Source organism: Pipistrellus kuhlii, unplaced genomic scaffold (genome assembly GCF_014108245.1).
Source record: "Pipistrellus kuhlii isolate mPipKuh1 unplaced genomic scaffold, mPipKuh1.p scaffold_m20_p_2, whole genome shotgun sequence".
Classification (NCBI taxonomy): domain Eukaryota; kingdom Metazoa; phylum Chordata; class Mammalia; order Chiroptera; family Vespertilionidae; genus Pipistrellus; species Pipistrellus kuhlii.
This window is the reverse complement of record NW_023425515.1, coordinates 24,233,183-24,251,601: the sequence shown is the minus strand read 5'-3', so window position 1 is coordinate 24,251,601 and position 18,419 is coordinate 24,233,183. Positions and strand designations below refer to the sequence as shown.

The window sequence follows — 18,419 nt, the reverse complement described above, 5'->3', positions numbered from 1 at the left end:
GAATGGATCTGGGATCTCAATTCAGACACTAGAGTCTATGCTCTCAACCATTATATTATCGCCTGCCTCTTTTCCTCTCCGCTTCTTTCTAGGATTTCCAATTCCAAGGATTGGTTTTCACTCTCATTGTCTTTTACCTCATGTGCATTCCTGGGCTCCCAATGTGGAGTTCTTTTTAGGCCTGTTTTTTCTTTCTCTGGCCTGATGAAGAACCGTGCTTCCACTTCCCACCAGCCACTACTGCTTTCTCGCCTTCTTCCTTGGGGATTGTCTCCAACTCTCAAACCATTTTTGCATTCTTAAGTCGTGTTACATCAGGGCTAGAAGCTGGTGCTACAATAATGGCTGGACCAGTTCTAAGTAAGATTATATTAATTAATAGTGAACTACTGCATGGCTTCTACATGTATCCTCTGTTCCTTTTTTTCTACTACATTTACAAAAACACATTCTCTTGCCTTAGTTCTTGTGATGCCATTTATTATTATTTTTGTGTACAATATTTATGAATATGTCTTAGATGTCCCAAGACCTTTGTCTTTGGACTGAAATCCACAAACATGGGCTTCTCTTTGTGGACACCCTACAGCATCTCTTCAGGTGATTTATGAAAGTTGATAACTGTGTATCCTAGGATCTTCTGGCTCTTGAGACACACGGCTGTTCATATGTTGAGTGTATAAATTCCCATTGAGCGTAAAGCTGTCAGAGACAGTTGTGTGATTCAGGATGACAAATGGGTACTGTGGATCAGCTCTTGGCACGTTATCTTCCTGGCTGCATTGCAGGAAAGAGGATAAAGAAAAGAATGGCGCACCATCTCCCTCCGCCCCACACCCAGTGCCCTCACCCCATCCCCCACACTCCCTCTCTGTTTATTGTAATCTTCTCCTCACTTATTGAAGATGAAATCACACCCATGAGTTTTCTGCTTCCCAAGGCAAAGATAATGATTACTGAATCCCACACAACATCGAGTTTGCAATAGTGAGTTTAGGGTAATCGCTGCTGTATATTAAACAAAGAAGAATTTCACAGGATTGAAATTTTGAATGCAGCTTCCCCCCTCTGTCCTTTCTCTTCCATGATATTTACTATATAGAGTCTGAAGTGGCTGGGGATGGGTGGTTAGCAGTCCCCTCATCTATGTGTTCTTGACAATACTGCAGACTTGTGTGTGTTTTTAAAATACATTTTATTGATTTTTTACAGAGAGGAAGGGAGAGGGATAGAGAGTTAGAAACAGCGATGAGAGAGAAACATCTATCAGCTGCCTCTTGCACCCCCCCCCACTGGGGATGTGCCCGCAACCAAGGTACATGCCCTGACCGGAATCGAACCTGGGACCTTTCAGTCCACAGGCCAACGCTCTATCCACTGAGCCAAACCGGTTTCGGCTTGTTTTGTTTTTTTAATTATGGGTGTTTCTAAGCTGAAATTGTTAGCCCCTAATGGACCTAACATCCCCAGGAGCCCCTGGGCCCAGGAACCCCGGCTGCCCCTTCAGTTCCATTGGAGCAAGATATTGGCTACTTTGCCTGTTTCTTTCTTTGAATGGAGTGCACATGCTCACTGAAATCATCTGTAATATGTCCAATTAGTGCACCAGAATTCCCTTTTCACCGGCCCCTTTATGTTCTTGTGTCTACCCAGAAGGAACTTTGGCCAGTGGACTGGAGTTGAGGGTGTGTTTTCCTTCTAGCTGGGGAGCTGAGGTATTCCTGTGGCATCTCATCCTTGCCTCTGTCATGTTATATCATGATAACACTGTAATCCGTCTGTTTCCCTGACCTGACTGAAATAGTCTCCAAGACTATGAGCCTTCAGTTCAGGCTTGGCTTTAGTTGTTGTTATAAAATAGCACTGGTCATTGTTCTCCCTGCTTCATCCCAAACATCATGCAAGATGGTAACAAGGAAACTCTTGTTAATAGGATCCTAGAAATCGGTGAGACATTTAAATACAGATATGTCTGAACAAATGTGGTTTCTCAACAATGGACTTACAGCCAAGCCTTTTGGACTACAACTATCTTTAGTCTAATTTCATACTTCTGTGCCTTTCTCTCTGTGGTGTCTTCCGGAAGTGCCTTTGACTTGGGCTGCTTCATCTCTCTCTTCACTCTCAAAGCAGCCAAGAGTTCACATCACCCTTCACCCCTTTCCCATCCAGAGCTCACCCCTGTCTTTCTCTGGGTTTAAATTTACTTTTATTATGCCACATGTATTTAGCTCTAATTATTTCAAATTACCCAACCCATTTCCCAAGTTAGACTGCACATCTTGGGGCCAAGGCCCATGTCTATTCATTTTACATTTCTACTGATATGTGGTTCCAGGTACATAGTAGGGGCTAAGTAAATGCAGAGTTGTGTTAGATTCCTTTAAAATATTGTAGCACAGGGGTGGGATGGTGAATCAAATAGGAACTCAGATGGAGAAAGGATGGTGTAGCGATTATTGTAATGACCAGTGGAAGGCTGAGGGTGAGGAGAAAGACAAGATTGGGGCAGGCGTGCTATCAGAGATGACACCATACAAGTTTGGGTGGCGTGGACAGAGGTGCTAGCAGAGTAGAAGTAGGGGCTATGTAGTTGGACCCCTGGGAATTAGAGGTTAATATGAGATGACAAGATGGGATGTGCAGTAAGGGGAGAAGGTGGAGGACCCAGGAGTTGATGGCCATGTTGGAGGTTGGACAGCAGTAGCCGGTAACGGGCAGCTGTGACAATGGGGAAAGGGTGGGAAGAGAGACAGGAAATTCCTTCAGCTGCAAGAGATTGTAGCAGGTGTGTGTGTGGGCGTTGCTGTGACCCTGGTAACTTAGGACGGCCAGTTGTGTTGGACGGGTGTATAAGCTGTTCATGGTGGGTCAGGGGTAATGCTTAAACTGTATCTTAGGTATTTGTGGGGAGCTGGGGACTGGTAAAAGAACCAATGGACAGGCTTGGCTTAGCTTGCCAGCGGATGAGATCATATGTGACCGAAATGCTGAACAAACAGGAATCAAATGGTACATCCGAAATTTCATTTATCCTCTCCTTCCTGTCATTGCCTGTTCAAACCACTGCGTGGGGTTGCATTTCAGTCCCCAGAGGAAATCTCTGCCTGACTTAGCTTCTTCTTAGCTTCTCTCAGATTAAAAAATATATATATATATATTTCTTGTGTTATAATTATGTAGTGTAATAAGTATTGCTATATCAGGAATCACATTACAATCTGTAAATGTATCAAAACAGCACTACTGTCTACCTAGAACTTAACCAGTGCGATACAGCACATTTATTCATTAAAAATAAGCTTTCAGTAACTTTTATCCATAGACACAGTCTCAGCTCAGTAAGTATCTGGTCTAGTCCTGGGGGACACCGTATGTCCTTCATGCAGAGGTGAACCCTCTCCCGCTCCGGCAGCTCCTTTTTGCTGGCGTGTGAAGCCGTGTCCGGAAAGAGAGTTCTGATAGACGTCTTCTCCCCAGTTGTCCTCTAACACCTCTGCTCTTCCTCTCCTGCTCACCAGCAAACCCTGGTGTAGGCAGGGACGAGAGAGGGCAGGAATGTCACAGCATGACATCCCTCTGCCATTCATTTCTTCTGACCAAAGCAGCTGTGAGCCTGACTTGTTCTTTTGTGGGCAGTTCTGTAGGTTCTTTGGACTGTCCTTCCCTCTTCCATTTCTGTGGCTCTTTCACCTGTTTTCCTTGATGTACAGGGGGCATACACCTTCTTTCTCATCCCACGGGTGTACTACTGAGGTTTTCTCACCTGCATGGCAACCTTAATTCTAATTCAGATCACAGTGGCTTGGCAGTGCTAATGGGATATGTAGGTGGAAACGCCCTATTAGGAAATACTCAAGTGCTTAAGAGAGAGTCAGGAGTTAGAAGTACATGTGTGCGGTGAATGCTATGCGGTGGTGGTTGAAGACATGAGAGTGGACAATGGTTGCCCAGGAAGAGGCATGGACCTTCACAAAGATGCTCATTTTTAGAAGCAGGACAAGGAAAAGGAGCTGGCAGAGATGGCCACAGCCCCTTCCGGAGTACTGGTTCTATAACGGGCACACTATACAGGGGTCAGCCCAGAATTATGTTGACGATAACATCTATTTTTAACCAAAATGTGGAAATTATACATACATACATTTTTATTTTCATGTTTACTACTATCTTAAACAATGATAATTAATTTCACTTTAGAATTCTTTTTCTTTGAAAATAAAATTTAACTCTTTTTTCCCCCCAGTTGTGTATGAACACAGATCAAGATTAGAAAAATCCTTGCAAAAGGAAAGACTTGAACATAAAAAAGCAAAGGAAGGTAAGTAATGAAACAACATGTTTTTCTATTTTTTTTTTTTTTTGCTAAGAAATTGATATTAACTCAAAGTCAGTTTTATAGGTAGACAGAGATGTCAAGCAATTTGCTTTGCCTTGTGTATTAAAATAATTTCTGCTCAAGGATGGATTTAGAATCTTTCAGCGTGTGCCACCTTGAGGTAATTCATATATTGGTTATATATACCATTTCAGAAATAAACAGCTTTCCATTTGAATATTATACACATATGTTACTAATGCCTGGAACTTTTATCTACAAACATCTAGAAAATAACAGTATGCATTGTCCAGAATATGAAAAATTTTATATACACATATGCATGTGCATTTTACATATATATACAAATTAATAGCATAATAAATTGATCACATTATATATCTTTTCAGTTATGAACCTGTTTTTATCTTGTGAGGGCTTTTATTGGACAGCTGATAGGTTCATTTAGAAAAAAATAACATTTAACACCGATATTAGTCAAATGCTATGATTTTTATCAGAATTTTGGTATAAATTTTGGTTTTACACAGCTTGTGATTTAAAGTTACCTGCTTTTTTACATTTGTGTGCATTTTGTGATAAATCTTGAGGTTGACATTAGGTGTTGTGTATAATTAACTCGGTGAGTCGAAGGAGGGAGAACATAGGAGGGCAGTATTGATTAGGATGTTTTGGTCATCCTCGGATTAAGCCTGTGTGAAGAACAGGAGTGTAACAGCATTCAGATGCTTTGATCGGATTTGGATTTTTCTTGTGTTCAAATGCAGCGTGATTTTACAGGGCCATCTAGTGGAGAACATGCTTTAGGAGCGTGACAGATGGTATTCTCTTCAGGGCCTGAGTGATTTCAGTGCCATCTAGTGGGCAGCAGTAAATCACCTCTGTCTTTAGGTGTGCAGCTTATTTTTCCCCACTTTAATTTAAAGGCTGGTTAATTGCAGAGTGTGCATTCTAAATGCACTTTTAATCAGTTGGTTGTAATGCAGATGTTGGTGCTAGATTTACAGCTTTAAGGTGAAGAGGAAAAATATGTAATAGGTTTTTGAACTTTTTTCTAAAGTACGGAGAGGCAAAATAAAGTACAATATATATAACTCACCAAGTAGATTGTTTTAAACCTAGAACATTTTTTTGGAAGCCTGAGTAAAGTTTGCCTTTATTCTTTTAGGTGTTTGAAAATTTCACAGAGAATGGATTTACTCTCAATTTCTTCCATTTTGTATTTTCTAGACTTTCTTGTTTATAAGTTAGAAGCACAAGAAACACTAAATAAAGGAAGGGTAAGTTGTCTTTTTTAGTTTTTATTTCCTGAAATTTAGGAGAAGAGATTGTTGCAAAAGCTTTTTCTCTGTTGATCTTTAGTATTGTAGGGCTGAAATACTTTTTTTTTTTTTTGCCACCAAACATATTTAAGAGGGAGACTTTAATAATTGTTCTTTTAAAGCCAATATTTGCTTATGCCAATACTTATTATAGCAATGCATTGGGAATAGCTTAATCTTCAATAATAAAAAAATATTTTTATGCATTTATTTGTTCATTTGTTTCAAATCTTTCCTATAGAATGTAATATTGATTTTGGTTTGCGTTTGCACAGGCATTACTGTGTAATGTCTAACACAGTACTATGGTGCTCCTGTGTACCCACATGCTCCTCACTCTCAAAGCTAACCCAGAGATCACCACCTCCGAGAAGTCTTCCCTCGCCTCTCTCCCAGCCAGAGCTCATCCAAACACATTTGTCGAATTCATAAATGAATAAAAATGATATTGGCCTTAAAAACTTCTCAAGTCCAAATTAACTGGAGAAAAACTAGTCTTTCTCTTACTCTAAAAAAAAAAAAAGTAAGCTTTAGTTGAGTAAAACATTCGTGTTTTGAGGTCTTGAAACTGAGAAGAGTCAGTTCGTTGGGTAGCTGGGAGGCTATTTCTTGCTTTAAAAGCTCTGACCCAAACTGTGTGCCTTCTGTTGTGCCTTTTATACTGTAATTTCACTGTCACCTAAAGTGGTAAAGCAGTGAAATAAAATGAGAAAGTGAAAATGCAGTTTATTTTAGAAGCTGAACAAACTACGACCTGGGAAAAGACTGAGAGCATGTCCTTGTGTTGGCCATGCCGTAAGCCAGGAGTGTGGCGTGTGAGGTACGACACAGTATGGGAGAGAAAACCCTCAGATGTCTTGTGTCCTGGCTGGTCATGGCTCCCAGGACGGTGGACGTGTATGAGACCCGCCTGTGAAGGTGTCCCACTGGAATCCAGGGATCTGCTCCTGGAACATGGACCGGCCCTAGGCTCAAGTTTCAGTCCTTGCTCTGCTCCTGAAGGAAAACTTGGTCCTTGGTCTGCTCCTCATCCTTTCTTATTCTCACCCTGTGCAATGGAGTCTCGCTGGGATAAAGCAGTGGCTGGAGAACTTCTTGCCCACTGAAGCTCAGGGAAGGAAAGCAGCTTGTCTCTCCCCTCCTGTGAGCCAAGCTGAGCTTCTGAGACCTGGTCCTTGTGGGTTCAGCCCTTGGAGCCCCATCACAGCATATGATTATCTGTCTTGCGACAAGCTCCTCTGTACACCTGGGCCTGAGCGCTTCTGGATGAGAGAGTGGAAGTCTTCTCCAAGCTGCTATTTTATGATTCCATGCCCTCTTTGTCATTACTAAAACCTAGCAAACTTGTGGAATGTTAAAACTTTATTTCTGCTCTTATATAAGGAGATGGTCTCAGAGACAGCCTGGTTCAAGTGTAAATCCATTTTAGCATACGCAAGCGAAATAAATGAAATTCTTCCATGAAGACTTTTAAGCTGTGTTTAGTAAGAGTCAGATTTTTAAAATCTTTGTGTTAACTATCTTCTTTTCAATTTACAGCAAGATTCCAATAGTAGATACAGTGCGCTGAATGTGCAGCATCAGATGTTGAAAGTGAGTAATTTAATGTTGTTCTTTGGGAATGAGTTGAAAGGATTAAGTAACTTAAGTGATTAAGGACAGTTACAGAAAGTTAATTTTTATATAATAAGTTAATTTATATATTAAAGTTATATTTGGCTCAAAGATGATATGTAAGTATAATGCCCCATCATATTTTTACCTTTTTACAAAGAACGTATTTAATTTATTATACATTTTCTTATAAATCAGACTCTCTGGTCATCTACTATTTTTGTTTTTCTCTTTATTCTTCAAGGCTTTTTGTTTGCTTAATTTTTCATGGTGGTTTCTCTCAGATACTTTCTTTATTTAGACACACTGCAAGCAGTAAACTATTCAAATGCCTCACTTGTGCCACTAATATTTAAAAAGTCTTTTTACCAACCTCTTTGTGAGAGAGAGAGAGAAACATTAATAGATTGCCACCCATATGCACCCAGACCAGGGATTGAGCTGCAAACTAGGTATGTCCTAACCGGGAGTTGAACCCACAGCCTTTTTGGTGTATGGGACTTTGTTCCAACCTATTGAGCCACCCAGTCAGGGCAGTAGGGCAAGTACTTTTTATTGAAACCAGAATCATTTCTATTATCAAGAAAGCAGTTCCTGAATTACAGCAGATAACCTTTCACATGAAACATTTGGAGACTGTAGAATTTATGTAGATTGTCATCATAGCTTAGTATTATAATGAGGGGTAAGATAAATAAGAATAACTCAGTGTACAATCAATTAATCTTCCCCAAAAGGGAAAAATCTTTTTTTCTCCCCTCTTTACACTGGCTAACCAGGAAGGCTGGAAATCAAAGAAGGGAAATAAAAAATGGTTTTAGGAAAACAACAGATTGAAAGAGGAAGTCTAGAATATCCACAGAGGGTTAGTTTTTCCATTAGCTTTACCTTGTTTCCTGAGTAATTTGAGTGCCTGGGAATTTTCCCGTATCCCTCCCTTCTCCAACTCTCAGGCTAACATCTACATTCTTATTGTTTCCATTGATGTTAAAAATTAGGAAGAATATTATTTCTGGCTATGATCCCAAACTCATTATTTGAAACGTAAGGGAAATCGGAGGTGAGCTGCCCCAATGAAAAGCAACCTGAGGAGCACGAAACCTCCTCCTCCATTCGTTCTTACTTTCTCGCAAGAGAAAGACAAGGCTGTTGGGAAATAGACTCTTTTTATAATTTAGGCCATCTACATTTTTATTCAGAGTCTCACTTTTGCAGAGTCAGCACGAGGAGCTGAAGAAACAGCACAGCGACTTGGAGCAGGAGCACCGCAAGCAGGGAGAAGACTTCAGCAGGACGTTCGATGACCATAAGCAGAGGTACCTGCAGCTGCAGCAGGAGAAAGAGCAGGAACTTTCTAAGCTGAAAGGTATTTGGAAATCTGCCTCACCAGTTCATATGGAAATAAGTGCTCATAGCGATGTTTCAGTAGAACAACAGACTTTTTAAAAAATTTAATATATTTTGATTTTTACAGAGAGGAATTGAGAGGGACAGAGAGTTAGAAATATCGATGAGAGAGAAACACTTATCAGTTGCCTCCTGCACACCCCCCACTGGGAATGTGCCCGCAACCAAGGCATGTACCATTGACCGGAATTGAACCCGGGGCCCTTGAGTCTGCAGGCCGACTCTCTATTCACTGAGCCAAATAGGTTTCGGCAACAACAGACTTTTGATTTATTTCTTGTTGGCATGGTGGTTGGTTTATCTGTATTAAATGGTCCTTTCCTAGCCAGTTAGTTCTTTATAACATCCCACATTTATCCTTATCTCTTCAATTTGTTGAGGGAAGCAGAGAATAGTGTTTTTCATTGGGCACATTGGCCAATTGCATAAGACAGTTCTTGGGTGTATGTGTTACAACACATTTGGCATCTCTGACCTCAACCCACAAACTGCCATCCATCCGTGTTCCCCAGTCCTTGCGATGATCAAAAGTTGTGATGGTGAAGCATTTCTTAAAATCTCCCAGGGGAGGAAAAACTTCTGAGTGGTGGCTCATAGTAGCCTGTCTTAGCTCAGGCTCTCAGAGTCGGCCTGCCCCGGTGAACCTTGGCCTCTGCAGTCACTGGCTGTGTGACCACGGGCCAGCTGTGAAATCACCACCAGCATCATTGTCCTCATCCGTAAAACCGGGATGTCATACACAGTACCAGCCTCGTAGGGTTGATGTGAGGATTAAATAATTTATGAAAAGCTCCTAGAACAGCTATTGATCTGTGGTGAACCTTTAGTACAAATAATTGCCGTCAACATCAGCATCAGGTATTTTCGTAGTAATGTGGACAAAATGTGTCACTTCTCCAAGTACTTGTGAGTTTTGGAAATGAGAAGTAGCACATTCAGTGATTAATAAAAATTAAATAATATTCAATTTAAGTAAACTATTTAAATTAGTTCAAAGTGCGAAAAATGGTTTAAAAAATACATAGTATCTCCAAAAACAGTGGTGAAATCTGAGTAAGGTGTACAGTCTAGTTCAGTGGTCAACAAAATCTTTAGTCCAGAGAGCCAAATATTTACAGTACAATGATTGAAATTTCTTTTGAGAGCCAATTTTTTAAAACGTAAACTTCTTCTAACGCCACTTCTTTCAAAATAGACTCGTCCAGGCCATGGTATTTTGTCAAAGAGCCACACTCAAGGGGCCAAAGAGCCTCATGTGGCTCGCGAGCCGCAGTTTGCCGATCACTGGTTTAGTTAATTGTACTTGTGCCAAACGATTTCCTGGTTTGGGATAGTACACTACGTTTATATACAGTGTGATCATTGAGAGAGGTGGGTGATCGATACCTTGGAACTCTGTGTTTTTTTTCTTTTAATATTTTTTATTGATTTCAGAGAGGAAGGGAGATGGCCAGAGAGATAGAAACATCAGTGGTCAGAGAGAATCATTGATTGATTGATTGATTGACTGCCTTTTGCACAACCCACACTGGGGATCAAACCTACAACCCAGGCATGTGCCCTGACCAGGAATCGAACCATGACCTCCTGGTTCATAGGGCAATGCTCAACCATTGAGCCATGCCAACTGGGCAAACCTCCCTGTGTTGTTATATATATGTTGTTGATTTCTTACAGAGAGGAAGGGAGAGAGATAGAGAGCCAGAAACGTCGATGAGAGAACATCAATCAGTTGCCTCCTGTACACCTCTCATTGGGGCTGTGCCCACAACCAAGGTACATGCCCTTGACCGGAATCGAACCCAGGACCCTTCAGTCCACAAGCGAATGCTCTGTCTACTGAGCCAAACTGGCCTCGGCCTCCCTGTGTATTTTTATGCAACCTTTTGTTTATAAATATTTCAAAATAATGTTTCAAAAAAAGGCTTGTAGGAGGAATTAAGTAGCCACTGAGGCAAATTACAAAGGGTAAAGGTGGTCTTATAGTTGGGCTGGGTGTCAGCAGATGATTCTCTCGAGGTGTAGACATGTAGGAGCTTTGGCTTGTTGGGGATGCAGCTGGTGGTGAGGGGTCATTAAGATAACAAAACAGCAATGCATCTATTTGACAGACCTGGAGCAGTTACTATCTGTTGCTACGGTTACAGTGCTGATGCAAAAAAAAAAGGTCCTCGGGCTTTCTGTCTGTCTCATTGTGGCAGCCAAGATTGAATGGGGGAATACAAAATAATAATGACGATAATAATAATCCTATATAATAAAAGCCTAATATGCAAATGGACTGAACGGTGGAATGACCGGCAGAACAGCCAGTCACTATGATGCACGTTGACCACCAGGAGTAGATGCTCAATGCAAGAGCTGCCAAGAGCTGCCCCCTGGTGGTCATTGTGCTCCCACCGGGGGAGCACCACTCAGCCAGGAGCCGGGCTCATGGCTGGTGAGCACAGCAGTGGTGACAGAAGCCTCTTCCGCTTCCATGGCAGTGCTAAAGAGCAGCAAGCCAGGTAGTAAGGAGCAGCAAGCAGGCAGGTGGTAAAGAGCGAGTGGTCCTGATCTGAAAGAAAGTGCATGCAAAAGTGTCCCCACTGGAGTTCGACCGGGAGTCTGGGAGTTCTATCAGTTGCTAAGATGTGCGCTCACCACCAGAGTGTGGTGCAGAATGAAGGAAGGCTCTGGCTGGCAGTTGGCATCCCAGGAAGGGAGGCCCCGGCCAGCAGCCAGCAGCAGGGGAGGGGAAGCCCCAACCAGAGAGCAGGAATGCGCCGATCAGCCCTGATCACCAGCCAGGCCTGGGGACCCTACTGGTGCACCAGTCCTCTAGTAATCTTATATAATAAAGAGGTAATATGCAAATTAACCTTCACACCCTCACAAGATGGCTGCCTTCGACCAGGCTAGCAGGGGGGTTAGTGAGGGATGACCAAATTACTGAACAAGCAGGCTGTGTGGGGCAGCCAGGCCATCAGGGGTGGCATGTGGGGCAACCAGGATGGCAGAAGGGAGCAGTTGGGGGTGACCTGGCCAGCAACAGGGCCAGTTAAGGGCCACCAGGCCAGCTTGCGGGGGGATAGTTATGGGAGATAGGCCGGCACACAGAAGCAGTGAGGGGCAATCAGGCCAGCTTGGGGACATTTAGGGGCGACGATGCAGGCAGGCAGGCGAGTGGTTAGGAGCCAGCAGTCCAGGATTGTGAGAGGGATGTCTGACTGCCTGTTTAGGCCTGATCCCCGGGATCGGGCCTAAACCGGCAGTCGGACATCCCCCGAGGGTGCAGGAGAGGGTACAGGCTGGGCTGAGGGGACTCCCTTCCTGTGCACAAATTTCATGCCTGGGCCTCTAGTAATAATAATAACCAACCAAATGAAGGAAGAAAGATTGAGTACAAAAGCCCTCATAGAAATAGTGTAAAGCAAGCATGTCAAACTCAAAGGCTAATAGGGCCAGATAAACAAGGTTTAAATTAATGTGGGCCACAAAAAACAAAAGCTTCAATTTTCATAGAAACATATGAAACAGGTTTATTTCGATAGAGACATGCTGAATACAAAGGGCTGAAATCAATGAATGATCATTAAATTAAAATAATAGAGCATTTTAATAAAAATTAATAATTTTTCTTGAACATTAACTTACCAGACACTGAATAACTGCACAAATTAATAAACGTAACACAAATAAACCTATTTTTCTTGTTCTCCAAAAGTGAAATATTTTCTGTTGCATGTACCAAACAAGTCAGTCCAAGACTAATGACGTGGCAATCGGTTGCTAAAATATTGGCTGCAGGTATTAGTGAAGAGAAATGGTGCGCTTACACGTAAGGCACATAAAGGAAATGAATGCAACATGATTATAGTAATCAGTCATTACCAAACGTTGTAGATCGTTATTAATAATTATGAATAACAGGATATTGTAAAAATTAAGTTACAGAATTTTTATTAAAACGTTTCTTACATACCATTACATTGGCTGAACACAAAAATATTTGTTGTGGGCCACATGTGGCCTGTGGGTCTCGGGTTTGACATCCTCGTCCAGTAAAGGAAGAGAGAACCAGAGGACTCCCAGTCAGAAAGCACTTGCCCCGCCCTGGGAAGCCACACCTTTCAGTGTTGAGGGAAAAGACTTGGGCGTAGTGGATACACTGAGTTAAGCTAAGTAAAAAATTAAATTATGCTGATAACAAATAAATAGATTCTTTAAGGAAAAAGAAATACATTTCATAGGTGCCTGACCTGTGTGTGGCACACTTTACATAACCAGATCATATATATTTTAGCAGTATCCCTAAGGGCAGGTTTTTTTTTTTTTTTTTTTATGTGTACCCTCTAGTAACCCCTTTCTTTGAAACAAAATCCATGTGTAGTACAGTTTTAACAAATTATATGTAGAAGTAAGAAATAAGAACCATGGAAAATAGGTGGACACATATGTGAGTTCTGCATACTAAGATAATTGAAGCCTGAATTTCCTGGCACCAAGGACAATAGGGGAGATACGGAAAGTTATAAAGGCTCCTGTTATTAGAAAGAGAGAATATCCTGATACCTTATGGGAGTGGGGAGCAACAGAGACAAAGTGAGAGCAGGAGAGAGAGAGGGGAGGGGAGGGAGAGGCAGAGACACAGAGAAAGAAAGTTACAGAGAGAGAGATACAGAGAGAGATATACAAAGAGAGAGAACACTCTGCCACCAATTAATTTTGGGGGGAAATTTCTCAGAGACCTTAACCAACAGAGTGTGACCACACCCTGATGACACTGTTGTAACTAATTGTCACACCAGCAGCTTTGTTTGATTATGTTCTTTGATAAAGCTTGGGATAATAAGTTAAAGCTCAGTAGTGGCAAACTAAGGTGTGCAGTCCAAGTGGTCTTTGTGGTCTACAGGAGAGAATTTGGAATTCCTGGAGAGATGAGCTGATAGCATTTAAGCTTAGATAATTATTCTTTTCATTTGCATCATCATAATAGCTGTCACTCAACAGATGTTTACCGTGTGCCGGAACTAGGTGAGACTCTTCATGCAATGAACTTATTTAATTCTCATAACAGCCTGTGAGGCAGGTGTCCTGTTCAGCCTCATTTAACAAATGAAGAAGTTGAGGCTGGCTAATACGGCAGAAGCATGGGAGCCCCTGCCATTGAGTTTGTCTTCTGTAAGTGCTTTAAAAGCTAGCATAGTGTGGTACTTCAAGTGTTTGTGTTCCTATGTGTGTAGACTGAAGTCCCATCCAGCCTTGGATATGTTTATAGTCCCCTTGGATCACCAGTGGTCCTGTTTTGACCTTGAGAAAATCCATTATCCCATGTAGACGGATAAACAAATCATTGGCCACATTTCCCACTTTGTTGATCTCTACCCCAAACACAGTCACAAATCCAATGCCCAGGAGACCGCAGGGATGCCTAAGGAGTAAAAATGGACAGAAAAGATGTTGAATGCCGGTGACTGGCACTTTCCTTCAGTGCCAAGTGCCACATGGGAGAGTCAGGGTTTATCTGCAGGGCGGTGGCTGCCACTGAGGGGCAGTTTGCTCAGCATAGTCCAGTTGGCATCTGCTGACCCAGTAGCTCTTCTTGGAACATGAATTACACTGAGTATATAATGATCTCTGAATGCATAATAATCTGGCCACTCAGTGTATATCCTATAAAATAAAAGGCTAATAGGCAAATTGTCTCCTCAACTAGGAGTTTGATCAGCAGGCAGGCGGGTCAACTGCCCATGTCCATTCCCCCTTGTCAGGCTGGCTGGACTCCACCCATGCATGAATTCATGCACAGGGCCTCTAATATATATATTACACACACACACACACACACACACACACACACACACACACACACACACATTGAGTGGCCAGATTATTATGTGTTCAGAGATCAGTGTATATCAGCGTTTTTCAACCGCTGTTCCGCGGCACACTAGATGTTGCCTGGTGTGCCGTAGGTGCAGACAAGACAAGAATTTTATAATTTTTCACTATTTTGTTTACTTAATATTTCATAATAAAGTAATTATAAAATACTTACTTTGTGTTTATTTGATTCCTATTCAAGAGAATTACTTTATATATAGTCAATATAGGCACAGAGTTAAATTTTTTAACATTTTCTAATGGTGGTGTGCCTCGTGATTTTTTTCATGAAACAAGTGTGCCTTTGCCCAAAAAAGGTTGAAAAACACTGGTGTATATGATCAGCCTGCCACTGCCCAGCTTTTACTGAGCATTGCACATGAGAATCGGCCTAGTGTTGCCAGAGTCTTGATTTTGTAAATAGCGATGACTATTCAAATGTGGGAGATATATAAGCCAACATTGCAGGGGCAAAAAAAAAAAAGTCGTGGCTGCCAATTTATAACATCTAATGTCCAGATACAGGATGTGTGAGAATTGCGGAGGAGGTAAGAGCACTAGGTCTAGACTCTGCAAGTTGCTAAGGCTGTATCCTGAAAAGTATGGCATAAGATTGGGAATGTTTTAGGACTTCACTATGATTGCTATTGTCTCATCCTGGAAAAACTTCCCTAGAATAGAGAATTTGGATCAGTCAAGTACTCAATGGTAGGAGAACAAAAGTGTATTTAGAATTTTCAACAGGTAAGTGAGATTTCTCTCTGTCTCTTATTTCTTGAGTTGCCTTAATGTTGAAATACCTTCTGGGGAGGTAGAAAAGATTCATGCTCTGAGAAATAGGGTTTGTGCTTTTTCATAATTGTGGCCTATATTTCTAAAGAGCTTCACGTTTTAGACCACCCCTACCCATCACAGTTTATTCCTAAGGGCTTGCTTATTAACAGAAATATTTCATTTTTAACTCAGAGTAATTAAACATTCTTTACTTCTACAGTGTATAACCTGTTTACATGTATTTAATCTACTGAACCAGATTGTATTGGGATATCCAACTGAATCCGTGCCCTAACAGTATAATTTCTGTTGACTCGGAATATTATATTGTTAAAGTTCAAAATAAATCTTAAAACAAGTTGTGTGAAGCTTCAGATATGAAAATATTAGAATAACAAGACTAAAAATTCTCAGGCTTTATGCATTATTTTTCTGTTTTTACAATAGAGACCGTGTACAATTTGAGAGAAGAGAATAGACAACTAAGGAAAGCACACCAAGACATACATACACAGCTTCAAGATGTCAAGGTAAAAATCTAATCATGCATTTGACAGTGTAGTGTCTGCCTGATTTATTTGTGGAATGATTTAAAAGTCATTCCACGATTGACCTGCTCTACAAACCCACACTGTTTAATTAGGGCTTTGCATAAACTGAAGTGCTCCCAATACGTTCACCACTACCACATCGTAAGCTAAAAAAAAAGATGGTCTGAAAATCCAAACATTTTCATCAGTACTGAAATGATTCTTTTGCTAGATGGTTGCATTTTCATACGCCTTTTTTTTTTTTAATCAACAAAGGTTTGTTAATATTAAAAGATTTGTTCTTTCGGTTTTGATTTCCTTGTAAGTGATTAAGATATTTGGGTAGCACATTCTAGATTTTTGGAATGCTGCCTTAATCATAGTCGTCTCTCCACAGCGATTTTGAAACTTAACAAATACTACGACAACAAACAGAAATAAACAAAGAGGCGAGCAAGCAGTGTTTGGGTGGTCATACCACTGTCAGCCAAAAAAGAATTTGCCTTAGAATGTTAAAACTCAACATGTAAAATTCTTTTTTGTGTAGCAACAGCATAAGAATTTACTCACCGAGCATGAACATCTTGTAGTGACTTTGGAAGACCACAAGAGTGCGCTAGCGGCTGCACAGGTTAGAAGAGTAGCAGCCTGTTTCGGTTCGGTTCTTTTTTCCAAGTCTGCTTCACATCTCTGAATTCCTCTGTGCATGTAGCCTCCTAAAAGCCAATCTTCAGCGAGTTCCTGAGGAACAAGCTCTCCTAACCCTGAAGATCATGCATGCTTTCAAAATTCAATCAAGAACGTATTAAATAAACCTTTGACTATTTTTTTGCAACGATTGTGTAGCTCACATGACTGTGTCTACCCCGCGCCAGCCCTTTGACGCAGCATTCTCGTTGTTTAAATCGTAGAAGTTATTCTCTACAATGGTCTCTTGCCACTGCCTAACCTGTGTTGACTCCTGCTTTAGAATTTATAGGATTTTTAGAATGTGATCTACCTAAATGAATGATTATCAGGCTATTTCATTCCTCCCTTCCTTGCTGCCAGCATATCAGCCTACACACACACACACACTCTTTTTGGGACTAGGCTGACGTGTTGTTGGTGAAATGATAGAAATAAGAGATCTCATGTCAATACAGAAGGAAAAACAAGAGTTGTAAGTGGCATTTGTTCAGAGTGGAGAGCAGACCCCGGCACACGGCAGCCCCTCACAGATGTTGCTCAGTGAACAGACAGACAAGCACTGGTGTTGGACAGCTTATTAAGGCAGTGCCATACGGAGCTGTTCACTAGCAGGAGTGAAGAATGGGGTTGGCTGGCTCAGTCATTATGGCTTTTCAATCATTAGGTCTTCACTTTTCTTCTCCTGGAAGAATTAAGAGGAAAGGGCAAAGGAAAACCAACCCTGTCCCACTTATCAGGAGACCATGTATCATCTTTTCTCTTTATAAAATGATTACAAGTGTAGTATGGTGTGTCCTGGAGCCTGCACTTTTAACCGGACCATCCCATGAGCCCTAATGCATGTTAATATTTGAGAACCACAGCATTCGTGCCATCAAAAATTACATGTTTAGGAGGAAGAGAAAGAAGAAAGGCTAGAATGAAGGTTTGTGTATTCCTCCATATTTACCTTAAAATATTAAATGTATCTCTACCAGGAGGTCACTTGTTTTTCTCTTTGATCTCCAAAGTTGGTTGGTGAGTGTTGTGATAGATTTCTGGCCTAAGGGCCACTGTTAGCCGAATGGCACATATTTGTACAAATTATAAAGACGCACTCTGGTGAGAGACTTAGGAGGCAGACTTCTTCACCTTTTTTATTTTATTTATTTTATTTTATTTCTCCATCACCATTTGCCCCTCTGTGCCCCCGGCCCCCCTCTTTATGTGAATTAGAGAGGCAGAAAGGCCCTCCTCCCTGGGTGGGAAGCGCCATGCAAATGCTTTGCTAACAGGAGGACCAGCAGGTTCTGGTCTCCAGCGCCCGCTCTGCTGTGCGCCCCGAGCGAGGCGGCCCGTCCAGGAGGCTTGTTCAGAAAAAGATGTTTGTGTTTGTGTGTCTGTAAGTGTTTGTACACACAGCCTTTCTGTTTTAGGGTAACAGTGTTGGTGCATGGAATGAGCTAAGTGTAAATAGTGTCTATTTGTTTTCTTAGTTAAGTTGTGGGTTTTTTCTACCTTTTTAACTCCTTATATTGAAAATAATTGTGCACACATACCCAACCACATAGTACACAAATAGATACTCTTTTTTTCTACCTGCATTAGTGCATATACCACTTTATTTAAAAGAAAAGTACATTCAGAATTGAGGAATAAAAATTCAGCCTCACTTTGTGTTTGTGCTGTTTCTTTCCAAAAACCACAGAGCACAATACACAATACTGAAAGTGTTTTGGGGAGTAAGGAACCCTATTTGAACAAAAAGAGGGTAGCTTAAGTGATTATATATCTATATCTATATCTATATCTATATCCATATCTATCTATCTATCTATTTATTCAGTTACTTATCTTAAATTTACCATTTTCCACTGAAAAATGTTACTTGGAAAATAT

The 18,419-nt window shown here is 41.2% G+C and overlaps 1 protein-coding gene and 1 non-coding gene across 6 annotated transcripts in view; both read left to right on the top strand.

Moving 5' to 3' along the window:
* The window catches only part of GOLIM4 (golgi integral membrane protein 4), a 79,793-nt gene that overhangs the window by 37,623 nt on the left and 23,751 nt on the right, over positions 1–18,419 (top strand). For 3 of the 5 annotated variants that reach the window (XM_036444477.2, XM_036444476.2, XM_045583657.1), the window contains 6 exons: positions 4,247–4,321; positions 5,570–5,619; positions 7,201–7,254; positions 8,491–8,641; positions 15,769–15,851; positions 16,399–16,482. In XM_036444477.2, the coding sequence (XP_036300370.1) occupies positions 4,247–4,321; positions 5,570–5,619; positions 7,201–7,254; positions 8,491–8,641; positions 15,769–15,851; positions 16,399–16,482 (497 nt within the window). The remainder of the gene's footprint in view (positions 1–4,246; positions 4,322–5,569; positions 5,620–7,200; positions 7,255–8,490; positions 8,642–15,768; positions 15,852–16,398; positions 16,483–18,419) is intronic. The other 2 variants (XM_036444484.2, XM_045583658.1) reach the window with 1 other exon arrangement.
* LOC118725116 lies at positions 10,777–10,909 on the top strand. The gene has a single exon (XR_004989860.1). It is a non-coding gene; the product is annotated as a small nucleolar RNA SNORA31 (small nucleolar RNA).